General features: G+C 41.3%; 1 protein-coding gene across 1 annotated transcript; it reads left to right on the forward strand.

Moving 5' to 3' along the window:
• Positions 1-1025: 1025 nt before the first annotated feature.
• On the forward strand, positions 1026-27306 carry FCRL4 (Fc receptor like 4). The gene is made up of 12 exons (XM_004321846.3): positions 1026-1186; positions 3116-3139; positions 10192-10446; positions 11472-11726; positions 12161-12439; positions 13256-13543; positions 18684-18794; positions 19936-19963; positions 20710-20792; positions 20993-21061; positions 25065-25096; positions 25194-27306. Exons 1-12 carry the CDS (start codon positions 1126-1128, stop codon positions 25308-25310), a joined length of 1602 nt encoding a protein of 533 aa, XP_004321894.3. The 5' UTR covers positions 1026-1125; the 3' UTR covers positions 25311-27306.

The following is a 27306-nucleotide window of genomic DNA, read 5'->3' on the forward strand; positions in this document are numbered from 1 at the left end:
GAATTGATGTTCAATACAAACCCCTAATTAGAGAAAGAAACTATTATAGATATACAGAAAAATGTTGCTGTAAGAGAGGAATGCAGACCATTCCACATAATTCATCCTATGTCTGTTATTTTCGCCTCCTAGGAAGGCCAACGGTCATTTATTCACAGATATCATGAGTATGATGAAGACAGTGATGCCACTGCATTCACCTTTGTCCTTGCTCATCTCTCAGTCAATTTGGGTGTCTCTTCCACAGGGAAGCCTCTCCTGATTCCCCAGAACTGGGTCAGATTCCCCCCCACTGAACTCTAGGAGCACTTTTCACTCTGTATTTAACTCCCTGTTGGCTTTTCTGTCTCCCCACTAGAATGAAAGCTTATCGAGTCTTGCTTACCACTGTGCTCCCATCACCTGGCACCATGCCTAACATACAGTTATATAATCAATATGTATTTGTTGAGACATTCATTCCTTTAGCAAATTTTGGTTTCTAGGACCTTAAGTTAAAAATTTCACAGTCCATTCTCCAGGAAGAACATGATGGGCTATAATTTATTCGTTGCTGCCTGCTCAGACCAAAGTTTGTGGCTTCCTCTGAGACAAATGAGTCAGGATATTTTCATATATGTCAGACAAGGTGCAAGTTGTCTTATGATTCAGATACTTCATTATATACAGATGGTCATCTGGAGGTGGTCTAGCAGAGCCTGTCAGGGGTCAGAGAAGGACATTTCTGTATTGAATGAGAAGTTTTCCGGCTCAGGAGTGATTTAGACACATCCTTGGATTATGTGAATCTCAACAGAACTGCAGTCTTACCTGATGTCTGGTAGCAGAGAGAATAAGTTGCAGTTTCCTTGGAAGGCAGAGACTGGAGCTTTCTGAAAATAAGACAACTAAAGCCTTGAGGGGCTATTCATACCAATATATCAGAGCAGTACTTAAATATTTTTTTTATCATATATTGACTTCTGTCATTGAGATTTTCTTACACCTCGTAACATAAGTGTTCGGTATTTTAAGAAAGATTCCCCTACTTCCCCCTTTCACTTCATTAACTCAACCAACTGTACTCAGAGGAACAACTTGCTGAACTCACTCTCCAGCGCTGGGAACTGGCCTGTCTCCTATGAGATGCTCCTCAGGACCCCAGAACAGACTTCCATGCTACTGTGGGCATCCTTGCTGGTCCTCGGTAAGTAGTGGGGGAAGCCTCTGTTTGCTGGGAAAACGGAGCCTCTCCACAGGCAAAAGACCTCTCCTCTGTGCTGCTGAAAAAATGGATTTTAATCTCATTTAGAACAGCAGAAAATGAACAAAGGGGAAAGATATTGATACAATGGAATGAGAGGGAAAAAATTATTTCTAGTAATGTGTTCCTTGTTTGCTTTTAATTGCCTATGAAAAATTCCTCTTACCCCCCCCAAAAGTGGGCTTATTTTTCCATGCAGAAAACTACAATTAAATTTGGTTACCTTTCTAATTGCAGATCATGAAAACCAAGAGTGAAAGATGAACTGAGTCCCTTGCGAAAGGACCATGTTCTGACCGCGAGCTGATGTAGAATGATTTTCTGCTGAGAATAGTTATTTCTTTCTTGTATTCTAAGATCAAACCTGCTCTGATGTTCGCAAAGAACATGAGAAGAGGAGAAATAAGACAATTTCCCTTTGATTTTTCTTCCCGATTGCCAATATTTGTCCAAATGAGACACTGATTTTCTAGTAGCTCAAGCTTAGGGAAATAAAGACCAGTCAGTCATTTGTACACTGAATTTTGTTAAATGCGTTTGCCTTGTTCTCAGCTATATCTCCAGACTCCAATTAAGAAAGGAAGAGTACGGGGCTTCCCTGCTGGCGCAGTGGTTGAGAGTCCGCCTGCCGATGCAGGGGACACGGGTTCGTGTCCCGGTCCGGGAAGATCCCACATGCCGCGGAGCGGCTGGGCCCGTGAGCCATGGCCACTGAGCTTGTGCGTCCAGAGCCTGTGCTCCGCAACGGGAGAGGCCACAACAGTGAGAGGCCCGCGTACCGCAAAAAAAAAAAAAAACAAAGGAAGAGTTATTAGTGTGACTGGCACATTATGGGAATTCAGTAAATAGTGAATGAATGGCTATATGGGGCATAGCATGGTGCGGGGCAATGCAGAGTATGCAGGGACACGGAGGACATGGCCTCTGCCCTCAAAAACTGACATTCTGATAAAGAAATCAAAGGACAAATAAAAGAGCATTTGACTTGGCAATACAAGAAAATTATTACACAATGGATCATAGGACAATGATAATTCTTGCTGATAATAATTAATTCTTGCTGAGCCCTATGTCAGACAGTCTTCTAAGAATATCCCATTGTATTAATGTATCCAATCCTCTAACAATCGATGAGCTGGAACTTCTATAAATCCTGTTTTACAGATAAGGAATCTAAGTCATAGAGACGGTCTCTTGCCTTAAGTTTCATGCAGTAGCAAAGTGGCAGAGTCAGGATTCAAACCCATAATCTGACACTGGAGCTGTGCTTTTAACCACTGCCCCATACTGTATGTCCAGTTATGAGTTTCAACTGAGCGGGAATGGGAGGGGTTCTGAATCAATAGAAAAGTGAGGGTGCTGCAGCCTGGAGGCATCTCAGAGGGCTTCATGGAGGAGGTGGGATTTTATCTGGGCTTTGATGTGTGAGGGTAACTTGCTTTTGCTTCATAATGAAGGAGGAGAATAACACTCCAGGCAAGAAGATAGTGAAGCCAAGCCTCAGCAGCAGCCACAGTCATGTCAAAAAAACCAATTACAGCAACCTTAATTGATGACTTACTAATTTAGCTCATTAAAATATGGCCATGAGGTCAGTTTGATGGCCCCCATCTTACAGAGGAGAAAACTGAGCCTTGGAGGTTTTGTGCAGTTTGCCCAGGGCCACACAGCTAAAATTCAAACCTGTTTCTGCCTGAGTCTGTAGCCTGAGCTTTTGGCCATGACGTTATCTTGTTTCTCCAGGGTGGGTGGAACTGGGCATGTTTCTCCTCCATTTGGCCGGAAGTCGAAAATGGGCGGGTGAACTCTCACGGTAAAATGGTTTGTGACTCGTTGCCTTGTGCTGATGCCTTGCTCTTGACTCTCTTGCAGCACCTCCAGTCAGTGGACCACTTGGTAAGTCCATCTTTTCTTTCCCTTTCTCTTTTATGTTTCTGGATATCTTTTATTTACTTTTATTTTTTTTTATATGGGTGTTGTTTTCTTTTTTTTTTTACCATCTTTATTGGGGTATAATTGCTTTACAATGGTGTGTTAGTTTCTGCTTTATAACAAAGTGAATCAGTTATACATATACATATGTTCCCATATCTCTTCCTTCTTGCATCTCCCTCCCTCCCACCCTCCCTATCCCACCCCTCCAGGCGGTCACAAAGCACGAGGTGATCTCCCTGTGCTATGCGGCTGCTTCCCACTAGCTATCTACCTTACGTTTGGCAGTGTATATATGTCCATGCCTCTCTCTCGCTTTGTCACAGCTTACCCTTCCCCCTCCCCATATCCTCAAGTCCATTCTCCAGTAGGTCTGTATCTTTATCCCTCTCTTACCCCTAGGTTCTTCATGACAGTTTTTTTTCTTAAATTCCATATATATATGTTAAGATATGGTATTTGTCTTTCTCTTTCCGACTTACTTCACTCTGTATGACAGACTCTAGGTACATCCACCTCATTACAAATAGCTCAATTTTGTTTCTTTTTATGGCTGAGTAATATTCCATTGTATATATGTGCCATATCTTCTTTATCCATTCATCCGATGATGGACACTTAGGTTGTTTCCATCTCCGGGCTATTGTAAATAGAGCTGCAATGAACATTTTGGTACATGACTCCTTTTGAATTATGGTTTACTCAGGGTATATGCCCAGTAGTGGGATTGCTAGGTCATATGGTAGTTCTATTTGTAGTTTTTTAAGGAACCTCCATACTGTTCTCCATAGTGGCTGAACCAATTCACATTCCCACCAGCAGTGCAAGAGTGTTCCTTTTTCTCCACACTCTCTCCAGCATTTATTGTTTCTCGATTTTTTGATGATGGCCATTCTGACTGGTGTGAGAAGATATCTCATTGTAGTTTTGATTTGCATTTCTCTAATGATTAATGATGTTGAGCATTCTTTCATGTGTTTGTTGGCAGTCTGTATATGTTCTTTGGAGAAATGTCTCTTTAGGTCTTCTGCCCAATTTTGGATTGGGTTTTTTGTTTTTTTGTTATTGAGCTGCATGACCTGCTTGTAAATTTTGGAAATTAATCCTTTGTCAGTTGCTTCATTTGCAAATATTTTCTCCCATTCTGAGGGTTGTCTTTTGGTCTTGTTTATGGTTTCCTTTGCTGTGCAAAAGCTTTGAAATTTCATTAGGTCCCATTTGTTTATTTTTGTTTTTATTTCCATTTCTCTATGAGGTGGGTCAAAAAGGATCTTGCTGTGATTTATGTCATAGAGTGTTCTGCCTATGTTTTCCTCTAAGAGTTTGATAGTTTCTGGCCTTACATTTAGGTCTTTAATCCATTTTGAGCTTATTTTTGTGTATGGTGTTAGGGAGTGATCTAATCTCATACTTTTACATGTACCTGTCCAGTTTTCCCAGCACCACTTATTGAAGAGGCTGTCCTTTCTCCGCTGTACATTCCTGCCTCCTTTATCAAAGATAAGGTGACCATATGTGCGTGGGTTTATCTCTGGGCTTTCTATCCTGTTCCATTGATCTATCTTTCTGTTTTTGTGCCAGTACCATACTGTCTTGATTACTGTAGCTTTGTAGTATAGTCTGAAGTCAGGAAGTCTGATTCCTCCAGCTCTGTTTTTCGTTCTCAAGGTTGCTTTGGCTATTCGGGGTCTTTTGTGTTTCCATACAAATTGTGAAATTTTTTGTTCTAGTTCTGTGAAAAATGCCAGTGGTAGTTTGATAGGGATTGCATTGAATCTGGAGATTGCTTTGGGTAGTAGAGTCATTTTCACAATGTTGATTCTTCCAATCCAAGAACATGGTATGTCTCTCCATCTATTTGTATCATCTTTAATTTCTTTCATCAGTGTCTTATAATTTTCTGCATACAGGTCTTTTGTCTCCTTAAGTAGGTTTATTCCTAGATATTTTATTCTTTTTGTTGCAATGGTAAATGGGAGTGCTTTCTTGATTTCACTTTCAGATTTTTTCATCATTAATGTATAGGAATGCCAGAGATTTCTTTGTATTAATTTTGTATCCTGCAACTTTACCAAATTCATTGATTAGCTCTAGTAGTTTTCTGGTAGCATCTTTAGGATTCTCTATGTATAATATCATGTCATCTGCAAACAGTGACAGCTTTACTTCTTTGTTTCCGATTTGGATTCCTTTTATTTCCTTTTCTTCTCTGATTGCTGTGGCTAAAACTTCCAAAACTATGTTGAATAAGAGCGGTGAGAGTGGACATCCTTGTCTTGTTCCTGATCTTAGTGGAAGTGCTTTCAGTGTTTCACCATTGAGGATGATGTTGGCTGTGGGTTTGTCATATATGGCCTTTATTATGTTGAAGAAATTTCCCTCTGTGCCTACTTTCTGGAGGGTTTTATCATAAATCGGTGTTGAATTTTGTCAAAAGCTTTCTCTGCATCTATTGAGATGATCATATGGTTTTTCTCCTTCAATTTGTTAATATGGTTTATCACATTGATAGATTTGCATATATTGAAGAATCCTTGCATTCCTGGAATAAACCCCACTTAATCATGGTGTATGATCCTTTTAATGTGCTGTTGGATTCTGTTTGCTAGTATTTTGTTGAGGATTTTTGCATCTATGTTCATCAGTGATATTGGCCTGTAGTTTTCTTTCTTTGTGACATCCTTGTCTGGTTGTTTCTGGATATCTTAATAACTATCCTGTATCTCAAATACTTGTAGAAAGAGGCCTTGTTGTGCCTGCATCATTTTCTTGAGGACTACGGGCAGGTGAAACCATGTCTTAGGACTCTGACCCTAAGAGTTTGGGAGTCACACTCTTGGTTGAAACCTGGCATTGTGCTGGATGATCTTGGAGACAGGGCTGGGATACATGTCACAGAATTCAAGGAAACGGGGTGTCCCCACCTGATGTGGGATTCTAGCCAATTTGACAGAATGCATAGAATCGTGAGAGGGGAAGGATAGAAATAAGCCATTACTTCATTGGGGGAGGCTGAGGTGCAACCAACTTGCCAGCTTCCCCATGTCCCCCCAAGCTTGACAGAGCCACGGGCAACCAACTCATCCCGAACTTCAGCATTCTGTGTAGACATTTCTCTATTAATAAGCTCAGATCATGATAACTTTGAGCCCCCATCCTACTGGTCAGCAGAAAGTTCAGCCTCCTGTTGGGAGCTGTCTCCACGAGTTTTGGCAATCCCTGCTGATTTGTCCAGCCCACCCCCGCCCCCCAACCAGGGAGCTTCTTATGGTCAGCCAGCTCCAGCCAGTGGGAGCCACTGCCCCTTGATGCACACCATCCCCTGCAGCTTCTGGGCCTGTGATTCTCCCCCTCAGTGCTGTGGCTACAACCCATTTCCCACAAATCTCTGACTAACTGGGAGGAGATCTTAACTGGACTAGGTTTTGTTAAACATTCTAGGATGGAAAAATAAAATACAGAGAGTGTCAGCTAGTAGATGTGGCTAATCTCAGAACCCATTGACTCAGTCCCAACCTCTTAAAGATGCTGACAAGATGTGTCTCTCCCTGACCACTGGGCCATCAGTACATAGCAGGGGCAACTCACTTGGACCAGTGAGGAATAAAGCTGCACACACCAAAGAAGTTCTCCCTTCCCTCCAGTATAAGACCTACTGCCCAGTCTCCATTTCCCTAACCCCAGATGCTTCCCAGGAACATAGACAGTGCAGATTTCTATTCTCTTTAAGAGAAACACAACCCCGTACTCACTGGGGCATAGTATATCTGTATAAACCTCTAGAGAAAGAGAAAGGAAAAAAAGTCTGCAGAGACACATGAATGTTTCTATAATCGAACAGAACATTTAATTTCTTTATTTAAAACAAGCATTCAGGTTATTCTACAGTTTTTGCCCCCAAACAGAGTATTTCCATTACATTTGGGTACAATTCTAAGGCGTATTTGGGGCAGTTCTTACAGAAAAAGGTAAGAATATTTAAAGTCTCAAGCTTTAAAAAAACAATTGCTTGTACGCCCTTGAATACAGACAGTCCTCCTTACCTGAGCATAAAAAGTACTAAGATAAAAACACACTTAATTGATTCCACTTATGATTTTATGGTAAATTGCATATCCCCAACAATGAGATTTTATTTTTGGAAAAAAGACAATACAAATGGAAATAATGTGTTTTATTTTCTACATCACAGAATTTAGATTACCAAGGCAATTTGTAGAACAAAGCATGAATCAAATATTGTTTTTTGTGTGGTTGTTTTTGTTTTGTTTTTTTTGTATGTGATAGCTGTAGGAAACTAAAACTGCAAAAGAGCTCCCCTGCTATGCTTCTCTCCTTTCATCATAAAGGAAAAATCTTCCCCCAGAATCCTCACCCCTTAGTTCACTCCTAGCTTTATTCCTCTGACATCTCCTTACTCAGAACTGTGTCACGTGGCTGGGCAAGTTAGTGCTTCTGTTTTTCAAACCCGCTGGTGGGCCACAGGCTCAACAGAAGGACATTGGGACTAACTTTCAGAAGCCAAACAAATATTTTCCCTATCATTGTTTGCTCCTCTTCAACTTTAAGAAATCTTGCTTTACTACACTTGTCAGTGGCTTTGGGAGCCAACAGAGCCGTGGTCCCGCAACACTTTTACCACCTTCATGAATTACTGCATCTTTGGCAGAATCTGAAGTATCACTTTACAATAAATTTTCATTGTATACACAATGAAGGATTAGCCTATCAAAACATTGATCTCTGTGCAGGCTAGAAAATAGTAGTGTTAAAGGGGTAAGAATGTTTGAGTGGGTGTTTCCAATAGTGAATAATTTGGTCTGTGATTACTTTTATTATGTCAAGGAAGAAAACCTTTTTTTTTCTATCCTCTTAGGTTTTCCTAATGAGGGCCTGCAAATTAAACTGACAAAAGGCAGACTAGCAAGAGAAAAGACAAATTTTTTTATTCAAAACTTACGGGAATACACAGAAAAATATAAACTAAGGAAGCAGTTAGAATTTGGGACTTATATAACATCTGGATAGGGAAAGGGGCAGGTGAGAAGGCTACTTACTGGAAAACAAATGATTTTTAGGAAAGATAAATGGGCCCTTAAGAGAACAGATGGGAGCTATGCTAGTTTTGTGACAAGTTCTGCTTTAGGTGTGGTGCCAACTTCCAGTGTCTGGGATAAGAGCTGATCATTTATTTGCTCCTGGGGAGGTGATTTATGACAACTGAACTCTTCACAGGCTTGGCTTTTAGGCAGATAAGAGAATTCAGAATAAAGAAAAATAAAATCTATTCTCAAATGCCTTCAGCTCAAAATAATTTTTATGCCACAGTGGTAGACTCATCCTTCAGTTACTAACTCTCACACCTTGAAGCTACAAAACTTAGGAAATAAACTCAGATAAGAAAGAGCCACAGTAATGGCTGCAGGAAATAAAGTTAAAAACAAAATCTCCCAACCCAGAAATCCTCTCCACAAAGGTAATAAAGAAAGCAAACACTTTTAGCATTGAATAAGCATTAAACCATACGCTTCATAATAAGCATGCTCATCACAGACAACCCGCCAAGAGATTGCAAAGACAGAAAAGGATCTCTTACTCTTATATTGCCAAGGGGATTCAGCCCATTACATACATGTTTTCAAGATTAAACAGTAACTAGTTCTCAAGCAGGAGGACTTGACTGCACCTTTTGTCACACATAGTTTATCCTAAATTTATCATGGTTATTGGCTTTTTTCCAGAGGAAGAATAGACATCTCATATCTTTAGGACTGGAGGTAGTCTTGCATACTGCAACAAGGTACCTACCAAAGGTAAATGCTTACCCTTCCACAGGAATGGGGAGACAGGGTCCAGGGGAGCTATCCCCCTAGACGTCTGCATTTCAAAAAGATGGCTCCTGGGGCTTCCCTGGTGGCGCAGTGGTTGAGAGTCTGCCTGCCGTTGCAGGGGACACGGGTTCGTGCCCCGGTCCAGGAAGATCCCACATGCCGCGGAGCGGTTAGGCCAGTGAGCCATGGCGGCTGAGCCTGTGCGTCCGGAATCTTTGCTCCGCAACGCGAGAGGCCACAACAGTGAGAGGCCCGTGTACGGCAAAAAAAAAAAAAAAAAAAAAAAAAAGATGGCTCCTTCTTGAGAAAGATGTTCCTGAGTTATGAGACTGGCAAGAGGCTTTTTAGCCATTATAAAGATTCACATACATTTGAAAGAAATTCTGAAAGAAAAAAACAGAGGGAGAAGTTGTTTCCCTTATTTTCAACAGGGAGAATTAAACCTCTTATCTTTAATTTGTATTGATATTTACCCTTACATTCTCCAGCTTCTGTCCATTAATTATTCAAAGATCTTAAGGCCTGATTTTATGCAGGGCCCACATTTTATTTTCATGAAAGAGTATCTTTGGGGTGTGGGGAGTTAGAAGCACCTAGTTCCCAGCACTCATACTCTTTGTAGTTATTTCAATATAATTTTCACTTCAGACAACAGCCTGCTCACCCCTCCCCTACCTACTTCTTGTTGGAAAAACATACTATGGACCCTTTTCCATAACTGCGTAATTGACCCCAAATTCCTATACTCCCTCCCTCTACAATCCCTCACCCCACCATATGGCCACGCCACACAAATGCTCATCTTAGAGAGGTGTGTGTAACATGAAGAGCCCAGGTGGGAGGGAGTTCAGGAGGAATCTACCTGAGGACCTGGTCCTGTTGGAAAAGGTAAGGGGGTTTGCGGGCCTCCCATCACTGATCTTCTGTGGTGAGTAGGTCCTGCTGGGTTTGCCCTCTGAAAGGTTAGTCTGTTCCTGTAGACAGACTTCACTGTATACAGAGCAGTTGCTGCACTCCTGGGTAAGGTGAACACAGCTGGAAAACTTGAAACCTGGGGAAACAGCAGCCCCGCCGGGGGGCCTTTCAGAGACTCACCAAAGCTGGGTGCTTCAGTCCACTCCACACAAGCCACTGCAGTGGGGACTGCAGACACCTCCACCTCAGACTCATTTCTCTTCTCCCCAGCTACTGTATCCAAATCCATGATTTCCCTCCAGCCTCCGTGGACCACTGTCTTCCGTGGAGAGAGAGTGAATCTGACTTGCAATGGATTTCACTTCTATGCACCAGAGAAAATAAAATGGTACCGTTGGTACTCTGGAAGACAACGTCCAAGTGAAACCCAAGGAAACACCCTCGAGGTTCGTGATTCTGGACAGTACATTTGCCAGGCCCCAGGCTCACTCCCGAGTAACCCTGTGCGCTTGATTTTTTCTACAGGTGAGAAAGAAGGTGAATTAGTTAAAACATTGGAAGTGGTTTGCAGTACATCTTAGCTCCCTGGATTTTCCAAGAGCTGAGGCCCTTCATTCTACTCTAACTTTGATCTTTCAGGTTCATGTCCTCCCTCACTGTCTATAAGTGTTTTTCAAACTACTATTGACATTAGAGTTTAAATGTCTGATATTAATCAACAGACATTCTTACACACACAATTAAAGAAGGAAGTTTTAGTTTTAGGGGATTCAAAAGTGAAGCTGTCTTAGGTCCTGCCTTCAAGGGCTCTACAGCCTCCTTGGGGAGAACTTACGTATACATGAATGTACTAAGCACAAAATAGAAAGTGAAAAGTGCTATAAAATAAGAATTCAGAGGTGGGAAATCTCCAGCCTCAGGGCTTGTGTCTTCACCTGTCTTAGGGTATGTCCCTTCTCTATTTCAGAAAATTTAGATCACTCCTCAGGCATTGGTCTATAGGAGCAGGCATTCACTGCATCGTCTCAGAGAGAAAGGATAGAACTAGCCTGTAATCAGAATCTGAAGAGCATGAGAGCTTCATGAGTGGACCGCATTCACTGCCCCTTGACCCTGAATTTGTATCTGTGACCATAAGCCCTCTGCATAGCGCACTCCAATGCACTGTAACAATTCCCAGTGTATTTCTCCAAGAACTACGTCTTTGACGACTCCTGTTCTGTTGTTATTTGGTGAGCAAGTCGGTGTTGATCTTCTCCGTAATCAATGACGTCAGAGATTCGGTCACACCTCCTCTCAGCTTTTCCTCTGCACATTAGAATCCTTATATTTCTGAATCTGTCCCTGAATGGTTAAATAGACGTGTTTAGGATTTATTTAGGAATTGTATCTGAAGCAGGTCAACTGATTTGGAAGGAAATGAGTGAGCTTGAGTCAGGAGACTAAATCCTGGGGGAGAAAAAAGGAAGAAAAAAAAAATCTCTGTAATTCAGGATGCACAGAGGAAGGAGTGCCTCAATAACAACGTCTTATCTGTGTGTGGTTTCCAGCCTCCTTCATCCTCCAGGCCCCACATTCTGTGTTTGAAGGTGACGAGTTGATTCTGAGGTGCCGGAAAAGGGGGAGAGAGAAACTGACTGCTGTGAGGTACTTTTGGAATAGAAAACTTATTTCTGATTCTAATAAAAGCTTGGATCTTCTGATATCACAAGCAAGTTTAAACAACAGTGGCTGTTACCAATGCACTGGATCCTTGGAAAACAATCGTGTATTGAGAACAAGTCTCACAAATATTCGAATTCAAGGTAAACACTTCATTTCATACAAATTTGCTTGGCAATGTCAGGGCAGGGTAAATTGGGCGCATCCGCGGGGATCTATGTAAGTGGTGTTTTTTGGTTTTTGGTTTTTTTTGGCTGTGACTCTCAACTTGTGGGATCTGCTTAGTTCCCTGACCAGGATTGAACCAGGGTCCTCGGCAGTGAAAGCACAGTGTCCTAACCACTGGACCTCCAGGGAATTCCCTATATAAGTTGATATCATAACAAACTCTGGAAATATTTGAGACCACGTCCTCCAAGAGGCAGAGAAAGTGGAACAATTTGACTTAAATAATCCTGGGAAAGAAAAATGTGATAGAGGGGCCGATAAGTTTGTCTTGCTGGGTGTCTGAAGTTTTCCAGAACCGCGAATCCAAGCCTGCCTCATACTGAGAACTTGATTCACCTCTTCTCTCTAGAGCTATTTCCACGTCCAAAGCTGAAAGCCACAGACTCCCAGCCTACAGAGGGGAATTCTGTAAACCTGAGCTGTAAAACACAGCTTCCTCTAGAGCGGTCGGACACTCGGCTTCGCTTTGTCTTCTTCAGAGACCATGGGGTCATCCTCTCAAACTGGAGTACATCCCCAGAACTCCAGGTCACAGCCGTCTGGACAGAAGACTCAGGATCATACTGGTGTGGGGCCATGACCAGCGGCATCCACAAACGCAGCCTTCCACTTCAGATTGACGTGCAGAGTGAGTGCTGGAGAGCCGGGCTGTGGCGTCTCCCCTGACTGCTCCTTCTGGCCCAGTGAGGGTAGGGACTGCCCAGTACAGATGGAGTTTTTCATCCTGACAGAGGCACCAGGCTTAGACTGTGAAGTGAGGTAGATAATAAAAGAAATACAGGATTTCATTTCCACCTCTAGTTCTCTAAAAACTTAGTCTTTCTTTGAAATTCTAGCACCTTGAAATGACAGAGGTGATTCACAGAGGCAGATACAAGAGTTGGGCAAAACAAAATGAAAACAAGAAACAAAATTCTCTGCTACTGAATCGACAGATTCTAGGATGTCAGATCTTGGGGCAAACTATTTAGAAGACACATATCCACAGAGGTGGACCCTAACCAGTAACAACAAACAGTGTGATGTGTAAAGCAGAAGAGAAGGACATGCATACACACAAAGATAAATACAATAAATATCAGCTTGTCTTAGGTACCAAAGCAGGACTTCTGGAAACGGATGTGGTCTAGGTCAGTGTGATGATAGCCACTATTGTTATTACTTCTCCCAGGTCAAAATAATTCACACTGACAACTAGGACAGGACATAAAACCCAAATGATTTTTCAGGGAGACCCAATTTTTCTCTCCTGGAGTCTGTGCATCAGGATGGAAAGGTTACTACATTTAATGATACTCTAGGTCCCAAATCCACAGTCTATGAGCTACAGTGCTAACACCTGCAGAAGAGTATATCTTAAAGTCCCATAAAAAGTGACCCTGTCCAACATCCCAACCCTGTCCTCCTCTCACCATGCCCTCACCTGTTGTCTGTGTTCATACAGGAATCCCTGTGTCTGGAGTGTTCCTGGAGACCCAGCCCCAGGGGGACCCGGTGGTTGAAGGGGAGATACTTGTCCTTGTCTGCTCTGTGGCTGAGGGCACGGGGAACACCACGTTCTCCTGGCACAGAGAGGACACGAGGGAGAGTCTGGGGCAGAAAAGTCAGCGCTCCCAGAGAGCAGAGCTGGAGATCCCTGTTATCAGGGAGGGCCACGCAGGGGGCTACTACTGCACAGCTGACAATGGCTACGGCCTCATCCAGAGCAAGGCGGTGAACGTCTCCGTGAGAAGTAAGTCTTAATCCCCATTGACCTTATTTATTCTCAGATTTCTCAAATTAGGTGTGGGCATAGCCAACACTATCTTTGTGACTCTAATTTTTCTATTTCCATTTTGCCATTTTCCACTGCGATATTCACTTTTTTCCATTAAATATCAATAATTCAGGTTATAAGGAGGTACTACAGTGAGGGAATGCTGGCCAGGGGCCATTTCATCTCTTGGGGATGATTCTGTGTGCCTGTACGCTGATCCATTGTGTGTTGCTCTCAAACAGCAGTCTTATGTCATTAGCAGTGTTTTAGGGTAGGGTATAGCTCCTTCATCCTAAGCGTCAACTATACTCTCCTTTTGGTAATCCTCCACAGGGCCAAAGACATAAAACATCCCTTTACTCCATTACTGTAGGTCTAAGAGTGTGTCAATACCAACTTGTATTCAGGTCAGGAAACTTACAAGTACCAAGAGTGAATACAGAGCCCCATTATGTCCACAGAGGAGATAAGCCTTCCTTTGGGATAGCACAGTCGTAGCTTATATCTTTACCTTCCTCTGTCTCCAAGGAGTCATACTAGTTCAAGCCAGGTTCCCACTCAGCTCCCCTGGGACTAAAGAAATTGTTTCTATGGGGCTTCAATTCATCCTCTATCTCAGGTTCAGTTGCATCCCAGGCTATCCAATAAAGCTAGTTTTATGGAGGAACTACTGGAAAGCTAGATTTCCCTGCTTTCCTTTACAGTAAAACCCCTTAAAAGAGTTATCTCTACTCACTCTCTTTACTTCTGTTTTCTCTCAAACCCATCACCTTGAGGCTTGCCTCACTCCAATGGTACTTCTATACCTATTCATCAGATACCCCTTTTAAGGTTTTTTTTTTCTTTTTACTGGATCCCCATCACATTTTTTAAAAATAAATTTATTTATTTTATTTTTGGCTGTGTTGGGTCTTTGTTGCTGCTTGTGGGCTTTCTCTAGTTGTGGTGAGCGGGGGCTACTCTTCGTTGCGGTATGTGGGCTCCTCATTGCAGTGGCTTCTCTTGTTGCAGAGCACGGGATCTAGGCGTGAGGGCTTCAGTAGTTGTGGCACGCGGGCTCAGTAGTTGTGGCTCACGGGCTCTAGAGCACAGGCTCAGTAGTTGTGGTGCACGGGCTTGATTGCTCTGTGGCACGTGGGATCTTCCCGGACCAGGGCTCGAACCCGTGTCCCCTGCATTGGCAGGCGGATTCTCCAGATCCTCCAACTCTAATACACCTGCAAGTCCAGATAGCTCTACCTTCAAAGTATCACCAAAATATGACTAATTCCCACCACTTCCACTGCTACCACCTGATCCAAGCCACCTGGATTATTGCAATAACACTCTGATTTTCTGCTTCACCTGTGGCTCCACACAACCTGTTCTCAACACAGTATCAGAAGGAACTCTCTAAATCATAAATCAGATCATGTTACTCTTCTGCTCAATATCCTCCCATGGCTTCCCATCTCCTTCAGAGGGAGAGCCAATGTCCTCTCAACATCCCACCAGATCCTGATGATCTGGCTATCCTGCTGTTCTGACCTGATGGCCCACCACTGTCTCCTCACCTTCTCCACTCTAGCCACCATGGCCCCCTGTCTCTTCTTCAAAAGTTGCAGTCACACTCCAACCTCAGGGCCTTTGCACTGCTCTTCCCCACTATCTTCATGCTCATCCCCTCACTTCCTCCAGGACCTTACTCACCTTCCCAGTGAGACCTTCTCAGCCAGCCTATGTAACATAGCAGCTCTTCACCAAAGCCCTCCCTCTCCAAGTCTTGCTTGATTCTTCCTCACAGCATGTGTCACCAACTGGCATGCCATGCAGTCATTTTCTGTCTCTTTCCATGCCTCCCATAGTAGCCTCATAAAGGTAAATCTCTATTTTGACCATATTTTATCCCAAGTGCCTATTCCACTGCTTAGCTCATATTAGGCATTCAATAAATACTTGCTGAATGAATAAGTTTTACACATATCATTTTTGCTTATCGTAGTCATAATCCTAGAAAATAAAGATATTATCATCTCCATTCTACAGAAAAGGAGTGTGAAACTCAGAAAGGTTTGGTAATTTGCCTATGGTCACAAAGCTTATACCTGGCAGCCCAGATTTGAACCTCGACACAATCTTTTAGCTCAAAGAGACAGAGATCTTTCCCTCTGTCTGACTTGTCATACGTAGCATAATGCCCTCAAGCTTCATTCATGTTGTTGCAAATGGCAGAATTTTCCTTCTTATGGCTGTATAATATTCCATCATATTCACATTCCATCATGATGGAATATTATATATATATACACGAGATTTTCTTTGTCCATTCATACATCGATGGACACGTAGGTTGCTCATGTCTTGGTTATTGTAAATAATGCTGCAATAAACATAGGGATGCAGATATCTCTTCAAGACAGTAATTCCATTTCCTTTGGATATATATGTAGAAGTGGGATTGCTAGATCATATAGTAGTTCTATTTTTTAAAAGTTTTTGAGGATCCTACATACTGTTTTCCATTGTGGTTGCACAGGTTTACATTCTCACCAACAGTGTACAAGGGTTTTCTTCTCTCCACATCCTTACCAACACTTGTTATTTCTAGTCTTCTTTTTTTTTTTAAGTTATAGGGAATAAAGTTTATTTTGGCAGAGAGTGTTAAACAAAATTAAAGTTGCATACATTAGTAACATAACTCAACGTCCTTAATTTAGTGTAAGTGTGACACATTTTCTTACTTTCCTATGTTCTGCTAAATCACCATAACGTAGACTGCTTTATTAAACTGAAATGCTGAAATTTAATTTTACTGTTTGTTTGTTTGTTTGTTTTGCCGTACGCGGGCCTCTCACTGTAGTGGCTTCTCCCGTTACGGAGCAAAGGTTCCGGACGCGCAGGCTCACGGGCCCAGCCGCTCTGCGGCATGTGGGATCTTCCCGGACCAGGGCACGGACCCGCGTCCCCTGCATCGTCAGGCGGACTCTCAACCACTGCGGCACCAGGGAAACCCAATTTTACTGTTTTTGCTTATGCTCTGATTCTAAACAAACTTTATAAAAAAGCCATTGTAACAGGTGTGAGGTGCTACCTCACTGTGGTTTTGATTTGCATTTCCCCAATTAGTGATGTTGAACACCTTTTCATGAACTTGTTAACTTTTGCATGTCTTCTTTGTAAAAATGTCTATTCAAATCCTTTGCCCATTTTTAAATTGGATTATTTGAGGGTTTTTTTGCTATGGAGTTGTATGACTTCCTTATATTATTATATATTAACCTCTTAACAGATACATGATTTCCATGTATTTTCTCCCATTCTATAGATTGCTTTTTCATTTTGCTGATTATTTCTTTTGCTGTGCAGAAGCTTTTTAATTTGTTGTAGTACTATTTGTGTATTTTCACTTTTGTCGCTTGTGCTTACGGTATCATATCCAAAAAGTCATTGCCAAGGCTAATGTCAAGGAGATTTTTCTCTATGTTTTCTTCTAGGAGTTTTATGGTTTCAGATCTTACATTTAAGTCTTTAATAGATTTCAAGTTAATTTTTGTGAGTGGTATAAGATGGAGGTCCAGTTTCATTCTTTTGCATGTGAATATCAAGTTTCCCCAGCACCATTTATTAAGAGATTATCTTCTCCACTGAGTATTCTTGGCTCTCTTATCCAATATTAGTTGACAGTATATGCATGGGTTTATGTCTGGCCTCTTGATTCTGTTCCACTGATTTATGTATCTGTTTTTATGCTAACACCAATTTGTTTTGGTTACTCTAGTTTTGTTATAGAGTTTGAAATCAGGAAGTGTGAAGCCTCCAACTTTGTTCTTTTGTTGCAGGATTACTTTGGCTATTTGGTGTCTTTTGTGGTTCCATACAATATATATTTTTTAATTTCTGTAAAAAATGCCATTGGAATCTTGACAGGGATTGCAGTGAATTTGTAGATGACTTATATAGTATGGACATTTTAACAATATTAATTCTTCCAATTCACAAACATGGGATATCTTTCCATATTTGTGTCTTCTTCAATTTTTTTCAACAATATCTTATAGTTTTCAATATACAGGTCTTTCACCTCCTTGGTTAAATTTACTCGTAAGTATTGTATTATTTTTGATGTTATTGAAAATGGGATTGTTTTCTTTATTTCTTCTTTGGGTAATTCATTGTTACATGGATAGAAACACAGCTGATTTTTGTATGTTGATTTGGTATCCTGCAACTGTAGTGAATTTGTTTATTAGCTCTAAAGATTTTTTGTGGAGTCTTTAGGATTTTCTTTATATAAGATCATGTCACCTGCAAATGGAGACAATTTTTCTTCTTCCTTTCCAATTTGGAGGTCTTCTATTATTTTTTTCTTGCCTGATTCCTCTGGTTAGGACTTCTAGAACTATGTTGAATAGGAGTGGTGAGAGAGACACCCTTGCCTTGGAGAATGGATCCAATGGAAAAATCAGAATTCCCCAACAATTTAGTTTATTCCTTCCATCAGTTTCTTTCCCACCTCCCCTTCAAAGACTCAGGCTTCTATGAGGAAGGAAACTGGTGGCATTTCATTGTGGTATCCCAATATATTTTTTTAATGGAGAGCAATCTCAGAGTTACTGCTGGTTCAGCTAGTGTCCTAATCAGTGGTGATATTTGCTTTCTTTCTCAGGCAGGCTGCTGTTCCAAAGTTAGGTGCTGCCAAGCCGCTGTCGCATAACATCTTTCCAGATGTCTAGGGGAAATTTCCAAAAGGCCAAAGTACAGAATAGATAGAGAGATAGAGAGGCAGATGTAGATTTTCCCCCAAATATTAATTTCTGAAATGATGTCTGGGGGTCAGTGGAGGGAGCTGTCTACCTTTCTCCCCTTTGCCACAATCCACCCAGGCTCTTGTCTTCTACCCCTTCACAGTGAGTCACTTCCTATCACATGCAGGCTCAGGGCTGTGCTGCCCACAAGTAGAAACCTGCTTCCTGTGCCACACCAGTCCTAGCCTAGTCCTCAAAGGCCCCCATGAGTCCTCATCTTTTAGATTCTTCCCTCTACCAGGCTCAAGGCCCCAGCCAAGCTGAGGAAAGGTTCCAGGGCTCCAGGCCCTAGACCCCTCCCCTGGAGGCTCATACAGGCTTTTCCCCTCCAGGCACCCCAGGGAAAAGAAGAGGCCTTGTTGCTGCAGGAACCACTGGGGGGATATTCAGCGTTCTCCTGGCTGTGGCCCTGCTGTTTTACTGCTGGCACCAGAGGAGACTAGGTTTGTGTTCTCTCTTACCTTTTGCTAGAGCCCATGCCCTGTCCCTGCCTCAGACACCCCAGCTCATCCCAACCTCAGTAACAGCCACGCCACCGTTCTCTACCTCACCACCTCAGCGCTCACAGACACACTCATACTCTTCCTTGAAATGGCAGTTTCCTTAATAGGTATCTAGTCTAATCTACAAAGCCTCAAGTGGAAAGGTAGGGAGGAAATAAACATTTTAATGTGAAGTTTCAAAAACTTTAAATGGTTTCCTTGAGTAGTTTCTTTGGTCCAAACAGACTGGTCAACTAGATGCTTCAGCCCACCCTACATCCCCTAGAAGTGGACAATCAAAATAAACTGGAAGCCTCTATGAAGAAATGACTGAGAATGGGAGCTGGCTAATCTTTATCCTTCTTCTTCCTCAGAGACTTCCCAGAGTCAAAGCCTGAAATGAGCACCTTGTGCTCCAATGGCTCTACTCTCCACAGGTCAGGCCGCTGCCTCCCCCTCTACATGGTGGAGAGAGTTTCTCCCTGGTACTGTCATGTGCTTCCAAAGGCTTCTTGCTTTAACCCAGGTCAGGGTAGTTTCAGATGCCAGGAAACCTGGTGTAGAAGACAGGCACAGAAACTTTTTCAGCTCTAGTATAATTACCCATCCTTCCTCCCTGTCTTTTAATTTAATTCAATCCAACTCAACTCACCAGATCCTTCTGAGCACCTGCTATGTGCCCTGCACTGGGCTGAATGTAGGGAGCTTTGGACCTTTGACCATGAGTCTCCTTAACGAGCTTGAGACTGAGGTTCCTTTGGGCATAACCACAGATGTCCCTGGAAAGCCATCTACAGCCCCTCACTACTCTGCCAGAAAGACAAATTTGGCTATATTTAGTATTTCCTGAGGTAGATCAACACAGCCTTGAACCTTAATAAGTCTCAAATAATTGTATATTCAACATAGAAATGTGTAGCCCTGTCCCCAGCAAGTTATATGCATTGTTCAGTTCTTTTTCACATGGTTTTCATGAGAATATGGGACTGGGCCCATGTTTGAAATAACTTTCTGATGACCTCTCTTAGGCAATGCATGTGTGTGAAATATTTGAGAATGAGCTCCCTCTGCTGACACAATCTGCCTTCGTTTTATTTTGCAGGAGATGGTTCTCTGGGAGACACAACCAGGTGAGGCCTCAGCCTTCTGGTTTCCCAAGAATAAAATGTGCAGAACTGTGGGGCTGCAAGTTTAGGCTAAGTGATTTCTCTGTGTCCCTGTGTCTAGATACTCCCGTTTTCACATTCCTTAAAATGGCCACAATCACAGCTTCCTAGAATCCTTCTAATAGTTTGTATAATGGATTTTGCATGTATTTAGATCAGTTTCTTATTTGAAATTTATCTGAATGGATGATACCAAAGGTTATAGATTTTCTAGGTTGCCGCAGAATATTTCTGGTGCAAATAGTCCTATAGTTAGGCAACGTGTTACTATAACTACGTATAAAATGACTGTTAATTCTAGACTTTCTAGAGGAACCTCAGTTTCTAGGAATCTTCTTTTTGCCCCACATGTGCTCATATACTCATCAAATTTTGTGCTTTTAAATTTGGTTTGGAAAATATGGTCTTCTTCTGTCTGTGTCAGTGCCTCAGTCTTATAGTCAGGGACTTGGAGCATGGATTATGTCTAATTTCTTCTTGAATTGTCCAGATAGAATGCTTTGAGGACACTTCCTCCAGGTGATGAGGCTGGGTTTTTTTAACCAACTGAGAGTGACCATTCTATCTATGAGGTCATCATTCCTATGATGTTAGAGACTCTTCTGGCCTTGTTCTGCTGACTTCTCCCCATTCCTTTTTGTCTCTGTCTATCCCACTCTTGTGCATATTATAATGTTCCAAGGATGATCATGTGTTTCTGTGCCTCGCAGGAGACCCCTGACCCTAGGCCCAGGAGTGTCCTTCCATCCCATGTGCCCTGCCCCAGTGGAGCTGCAGCAGTTGCATGGCAATGGTAAAGATTTCCTGGTAGGAAACTGCTCCCAGCCTGAGCCAGGGAGAGATACTTTGTTCTGAGGCCTGGCAAAGGCCCCTGGTCTCCCTAAGTATCCCAAACCCAGACATTCACAATAAATAATTGCTTAGGAAGAAGCATCTGCAGCATACCCCACTGACTGGGACAGCTTAGAAAGTGTTGCTTTTTTTTGTTCTCAGAGCACCCCAAAGAAAGAGACCTGGTATATTCTCAGATCCAGATTATTCAGCCTGGGGAAGAAGGAGAAGGTAAGTCACTGGGGAGAGATTCTTGCTGCAAACTATATTCATTCATTTGACACATATTTACTGAGCACCTCCTATGTGATGGGCACTGCTTTAAGTAAAGGGAGTAAATCAGTGAACAAGGCAGATAAAAATCCCTACAGTGTGATGCTTAGATTCTGAAGAGAGAAGGCAAACACAGAAAACTACATAACGTATCTTTGCTGATGATCAGAAGAAAAATTAAACATCCTTCTAACAGATATTATAATCATGAAGGTGTATGTACAAAGATTTCCCTTAAGTAATGAATGAATGATGGCAACGCACCTATTATGTGATAAGGATATATATGCATTATAATATATAAAAATATACATATGTATGTAGATGTTTAGTTAATCCATATAACAACCCTGTGTAACCAGTATACTGAACAAGCAAGACTCATGACTTAATTACAAAAATCTTCCGTCTCCCACTGTCTGTTTAAACTTTCTTCTGTGAGAGATCTTCTCGGGCACTCAGGATGAAAATTCTGGCAGCCAAAGTCTTTACAAAACATTATCTTAGACAATAGACAGTAGATGGACACTTTATGTCATAGTCTCTATTAAGTAACTAGAACATCTAGTTTGAAGATGTTAAGCAAAACTTTCCCCTCTCCTAGTTCAGGGAAATTTCAGAATGGAAGCTGGCAATGGTAGGGATGAGGGGGAGGACGAGGCAGAGTTGGCCTCTCTGTTTCTTTGGTTGGCTTCCCCTAATTAGCCTGGAGAAAGGAGTGGGAAAGGAGTTACTCCAGCTGGTATTTTGGAAGCTGGCTTCTGCCTCTCTGGGATGGCAGATGGTTAAGCAGGCACTCCCCTGTATAAGGTACATGTGTGGTCTCTTGAGGTTTCCTGCTGGACCCCTCCTTCCTAAAATTCCTTTGGCACAGCTGGTGCATTTCTAATTCCAGGAGTTGTTTGTGACTCCTTCATTGGCCTCATCTCCAGTCAATCACCTCCAGCTTCCTGCTGCTGGATTCCCTTGGTACCTGGAGGCCCTATTGAACAGGACCCAAGGTGACCATACTCCTGCTTGTTCTGTCTCCCACGTGGACCACATCTGTCCTTGGGGACACCTGGGAATTTCAGGTCCTTGCTGACCCACAGCTTTCTTCCAATCCCACCACCAGTCATGAGTCAGAACTCTCAATGCTCTAGATAAGGGTGTTGAAATATTTTTTATTGTTATCTGCAGTAAGAAGTACAAATTGTACTGTTAAGCAGTGTGAATGTGCACACACTCACACACACAAACACGCACATAACTGAACTAAAGTTTTAGGAGACAGTACTTAGTGTGATGCACTCTGTCTTCTAATCTACTCATTGATTGTTTTAATCAGCTTTATTGAGGTATAATCGACATACAATATAATTCTCTACGTTTAAACGCACAGTTCAAATTATTTTAATAAATGCATCCATTCACAGAACCACCACCACAATCACGATGTCGAACATTTCCAACAGCCCAGAAAATCCTTTCAGGCTCCTTTGCAGTTAATCTCCCCCCAGCTCTACCCCTGGCACCCACGGATCTGCCTTCTGTCCTATAGTTTTGCTTTTCTATAATTTCGTATAAATGGAATCTTATGTAATGGAATCTTTAGGTCTGGATTCTTTCACTTAACATAATGTTTTGCAATTCATCCATATTCTAGCATATTATAAGTAGTTCACTATTTTTTTTGTCATGTAAAAAGCTATGCACATTTAATGTATACAACTCATGAGTTTGGAGATAAATTAACACCAAGGAAACCATCACCACCATTAAGGCCATAGATATATACATCATCTTCCAAAGTTTCCTTCCACACACTTGATGATGATGATGATGATGATGATGATGTGTGGTAAGAACACTTAACATAAGATTTACCTTAGCGAGCTTTAAGTATACAATAGAATATAGTTAGCTGTAGGCACTATGCTGTATAGTGGATCTCCAGAATTTATTCATCCTTCATAACTCAAACTTTGTACCTTTTGAGCAATACCTCTAGTCTCCTTTCCCCCAGCCCCTTGGAACCACCATTCTACTCTCTGCTTCTATGAGTCTGAGAACATACAGTATTTGTCTTTCTGTATTTGGCTTATTTTTCTTAGAATAATGTCCTCCAGGTCCATCTGTGTTGTCACAAAAGACAGGATTTCCTTCTTTTTTAAGGTGGAACAATATTCCATTGTGTGTGTGTGTCTGTGTGTGTCTGTGTGTGTGTCATACTTCCTTTATGCATTCATCCATCAATAAACATTTAAGTTGTTTCCATATCTTGGTTATTATGAATAGTGCTGTGATCTCTTCAAGATCCTGATTTCAATTCCCTTGGATATGTACTCAGAAGTGGGATTGCTGGATCACATGAGAGTTTTATTTTTAAATTTTTAAGAAACCTCCATACAGTTTTCCATAGTAGCAGTACCAATCTGCACTCCCACCAACAGTGTACCAGAATTTCTTTTTCTCCACATCCTTGCCAACACTTGTTATCTTTTGTCTTTTTGATGCTAGCCATCCTAATAGGTGTGAGGTGATATCTCACTGTGGTTTTCATTTGTGTGATTACTGATGTTGAGAACCTCTTCAATAACTGTTGGCCATTTGTATGTCTTCTTTAGAGAAACATCTATTCAGAACTTTTGCCCATTATAAGATTGGGTTATTGTTATTATTTTAGCTATTGAGTCCTACGAATTCCTTATATATTTTGCATATGACTCCCTTATCTGATATATGGTTTGCAAGTATTTTCTTCCATTTTGTAAGCTGCCTTTTCTACCTGTAGCACCTCTCCAGTATTTTTGTGCCTAGTAGAAATTTCAGTTGTAACGTGATCCTGAACACAGTTTACAAATGGGGTTAAGGACTTTTACAAGGTCACAAGCCAGTAAAAGACTAAGTCTTCTGTTTTGCTATAATATTTGCTGCATATAGTGCCTATTGCTATATTTGACTAACATGCATCATCTGAACACCTGCTTTGTCCGTTACTTTGATTTCTCAGCCATCCCCACTAATCAGGACCTTTTGAATGACAGAACTGCCACCAATTTGATTGGGTTAATTGGGTACATCCTATGAGTCACCTTGATCAGTTGCTGCTCTTCACACTCTGTCCTTGACATATTTGTCAAAACACCACTGAAGCTGAGCACTCTGTTGGTGGACGAGTTATATTTTAGGTACTTTATGTGTTGATGATCTGTAGCAAGATTTCTTCACCAGTGCCTGTGTTTGCATGAAGCCCCTGAAATTTTATGCAAATTTCCATGCATATGTCTATTGTTCTGGGGAGGGAGTACATAGCTTCTATCAGGTCATTAAAAAGATCTGTAAATCCAGAAGGTCTATGGTAAAAATATAATGAAAACGAAAGAGTTCCAGGATGTATCTTTTTTCCCAAGCTCTATCTCTCCATAAAATTACTATATATAGCTCTCATGATTCTACCTTCTCTGAGATTCTTAATTTCTAATATGCAGGATATGACAAATCATACCTGCTAAACTCTTCTCTCACTATGGCTCCATCTCTAAGAAACTTTGGCAATAAAATCAATAACCAGAACATGCTAATGCAAGAGAATTTTTCTCACAGAGCAGACATTTGAAGAGGTCTAGTGGGAACTTGCAGAACAAGCAGGGGTTGGACTTCAAGGTTGGTAAGATGGAAGTTAAGAGAGGCAAGAATTGTAACTAAGAGAGAAATTATCTCTAAACATCTGGTAAATGAAGGGAGTGAGATTTCTTTCTGTGGTATTAAGGGAGCCTGAAAAGGACATGCAGAAGGCTGGGTTACGAAATGGTAAAACAAAGTCACATGTGTTGTAGGACATGTTGGGGATCAGGGAGGAGAAAACATGACAATCAATGCAAAAGGCCTAGTGACTCCCAGATTCTGGGAAATAAGCTATAAGACTGAGTTCTGAGTGGATCCAATACTCATAGTTCAGTGGTTTCCTTTTCTTCCACAGGAAATACCTTCAGAACATCTCTAGAGGACCAGGTGAGTTTCATTTCCTGACGGTTTTCTCTCCCACTACTGCTTATAGCCCCATACTCCTTCTCCTTCCAGTTCTTCTTCTATCTTTTTTCCACCCCAGCATGCCTCAATTGTCTACTCTGAGGTGAAGACACAGCTCCGAGATGATTCGGCTGGAAAGGTCGGCTCTAAAGATGAAAATATCATGGAAAATTACAAGGATGTCCTACTCATGTGACTTGTCCCTGATCCCAAGACCCAGCTCAGTGTAGTCCTTGAGGTCTCTAGAGTGACCAACTAGTTCCAACTTTCCGGTTCTTCTTGCCCATGTGCATTCACTCCCAGGACTTCTGATTCACCCACTCTGATGCCGTGATGGGAAAGCCCCTCAAAGATGTCACTGAAATGACCAGGGTCCATGGTTAAAAAAAGAGCCTGTGTGCCTGCTCTGAGCCTAACCTAATGTGTTCCCTAGGGTGTGATTTAGGGGAAAGGAATAAGGGGGGAGAAGGACTGCTGCTGAAAAACAGAAGCATAAATTTTGGAGAACTGGGATTTGCATCTAGACAGAAAGGACCAAGTGACTCAGGTCTCTGTTTAATACATCTTCAACAATTCTCCCACTGGGGAATCAGCTGCATCAATTAGTTTCACTATGAGTGGCTGCATGTGTACTTTACAGGAATGCATAACCCCATCCCTCCTGCTTACACTGTTTACACTCTCAAGATTCAGTTGCAGGCAGAAGAATCCATTCCAAGTGGTTTAGAGATAAAGGTATTTAAGTTTATATTAACTACTTTGAAAAATCATTAGAAGACCTGAAGAAGCAGGCTCTAGACTGAGTTTCCAAAAGCAAAAGCTAATTACGTTAAGGTTATTAGGGACAAAGATTTTTAACATTGGAGAGAAGAAATATAAAATTAAAAAGTAAAGTAGGTAACTTTAAGTAACCCCCAAAACCTAAATTTGAATTGGAAATGTTAGTACAAACTGATGACAAACCCTGTCTTTTTTTTTTAAGCCCTGCCTTTTAAAAAAATTATTTATTTCCTAGTTCTGTCCACTAGAAATGTCTAGAAATAATTAACAACTCAATAACAATGAGCACCCATTGCACATGTTGTAGTCTCTAAATACTATTCCCTACTCAAAGGATACAGAGCTGCCTTTCTTGTAGGAGCTGTATCTTTGAGTTATCAAATAGGTGATGTTAGAATAATTCTTCCAATAGATGAAGAAAGACTGAAAGAAACAGAAAACGACTATTTGTGTGAATGTTTCATGCTACTGATCAAGTTGACATACAAAAACCAGCCTAATATTATGTGCCTCCTGATGGAAGTATCCAATACCACCTACAAAGTATTTATGCCTGAAATATCAAAACTGAATCCACTCAAGTCGCTAGGTCTAACTACCAGTTTACAGGAAATAAATGGGACAAAGGACTATGTTAAATAGCACCATGGGATTCCAATCAGAAAAATGTAAACTATGGAAAAATTCTACAGGACAAATGACCTGGTTTCTTCAACAAACAAATGACTGGAAGGAAGGAAAGAGGGAAGACCTATAAATTAAATGAGACTTGAGACATGTCAGTCAAAAGGAATAAGTGAGGCTGGACTCAAACAAATTAAGTTAAAAAGGAATTACTTATGGAATAGTAAATGAAATTTGTACATTAATATAAAGAAATTATGTTTGGATAATTTATGTGTTTGAAGAATTTATGTGTTTTGGATATAAATGATAGTATTGTGGTTATGTTTTTATTAAAAATATTCATTTTTTACTTCATACTGAAGTATTTGTAGATTAAATGATACGCTTTTGTTTGAAATAATCCAGTAATGAGAGGGTAGGCAAGAAGTGGATAAGGGTATAGATGAAACAAGTTTGGTCATGTGAGCACCACTTCTGAAGCTGGGTGGTAGGTACATTACAGGAGGAAGGAGGGTTTATACTGGTCTCTGCTTTTGTATGTTTCAAATTTCCATGATAAAAAGTTAAGCACTCCCAATCTCCCTTACTCTGCTTTACTTTTTTTCTCCACAGCACTTATCACTTTAAAATATACTATACAATTTGCTTATTTATTATGCTTATTGTATGTCAGCCCTCTAGAAAGTAAGTTAAGGGCAACAACCTTTGTCTTTTTTGTTCACTGATATATCCCAAGCACCTAGAACTGTACCGGGTACATTGTAGGTGCTTAATAAATACTTTTG

Source organism: Tursiops truncatus, chromosome 1 (genome assembly GCF_011762595.2).
Source record: "Tursiops truncatus isolate mTurTru1 chromosome 1, mTurTru1.mat.Y, whole genome shotgun sequence".
Taxonomy (NCBI): Eukaryota; Metazoa; Chordata; class Mammalia; order Artiodactyla; family Delphinidae; genus Tursiops; species Tursiops truncatus.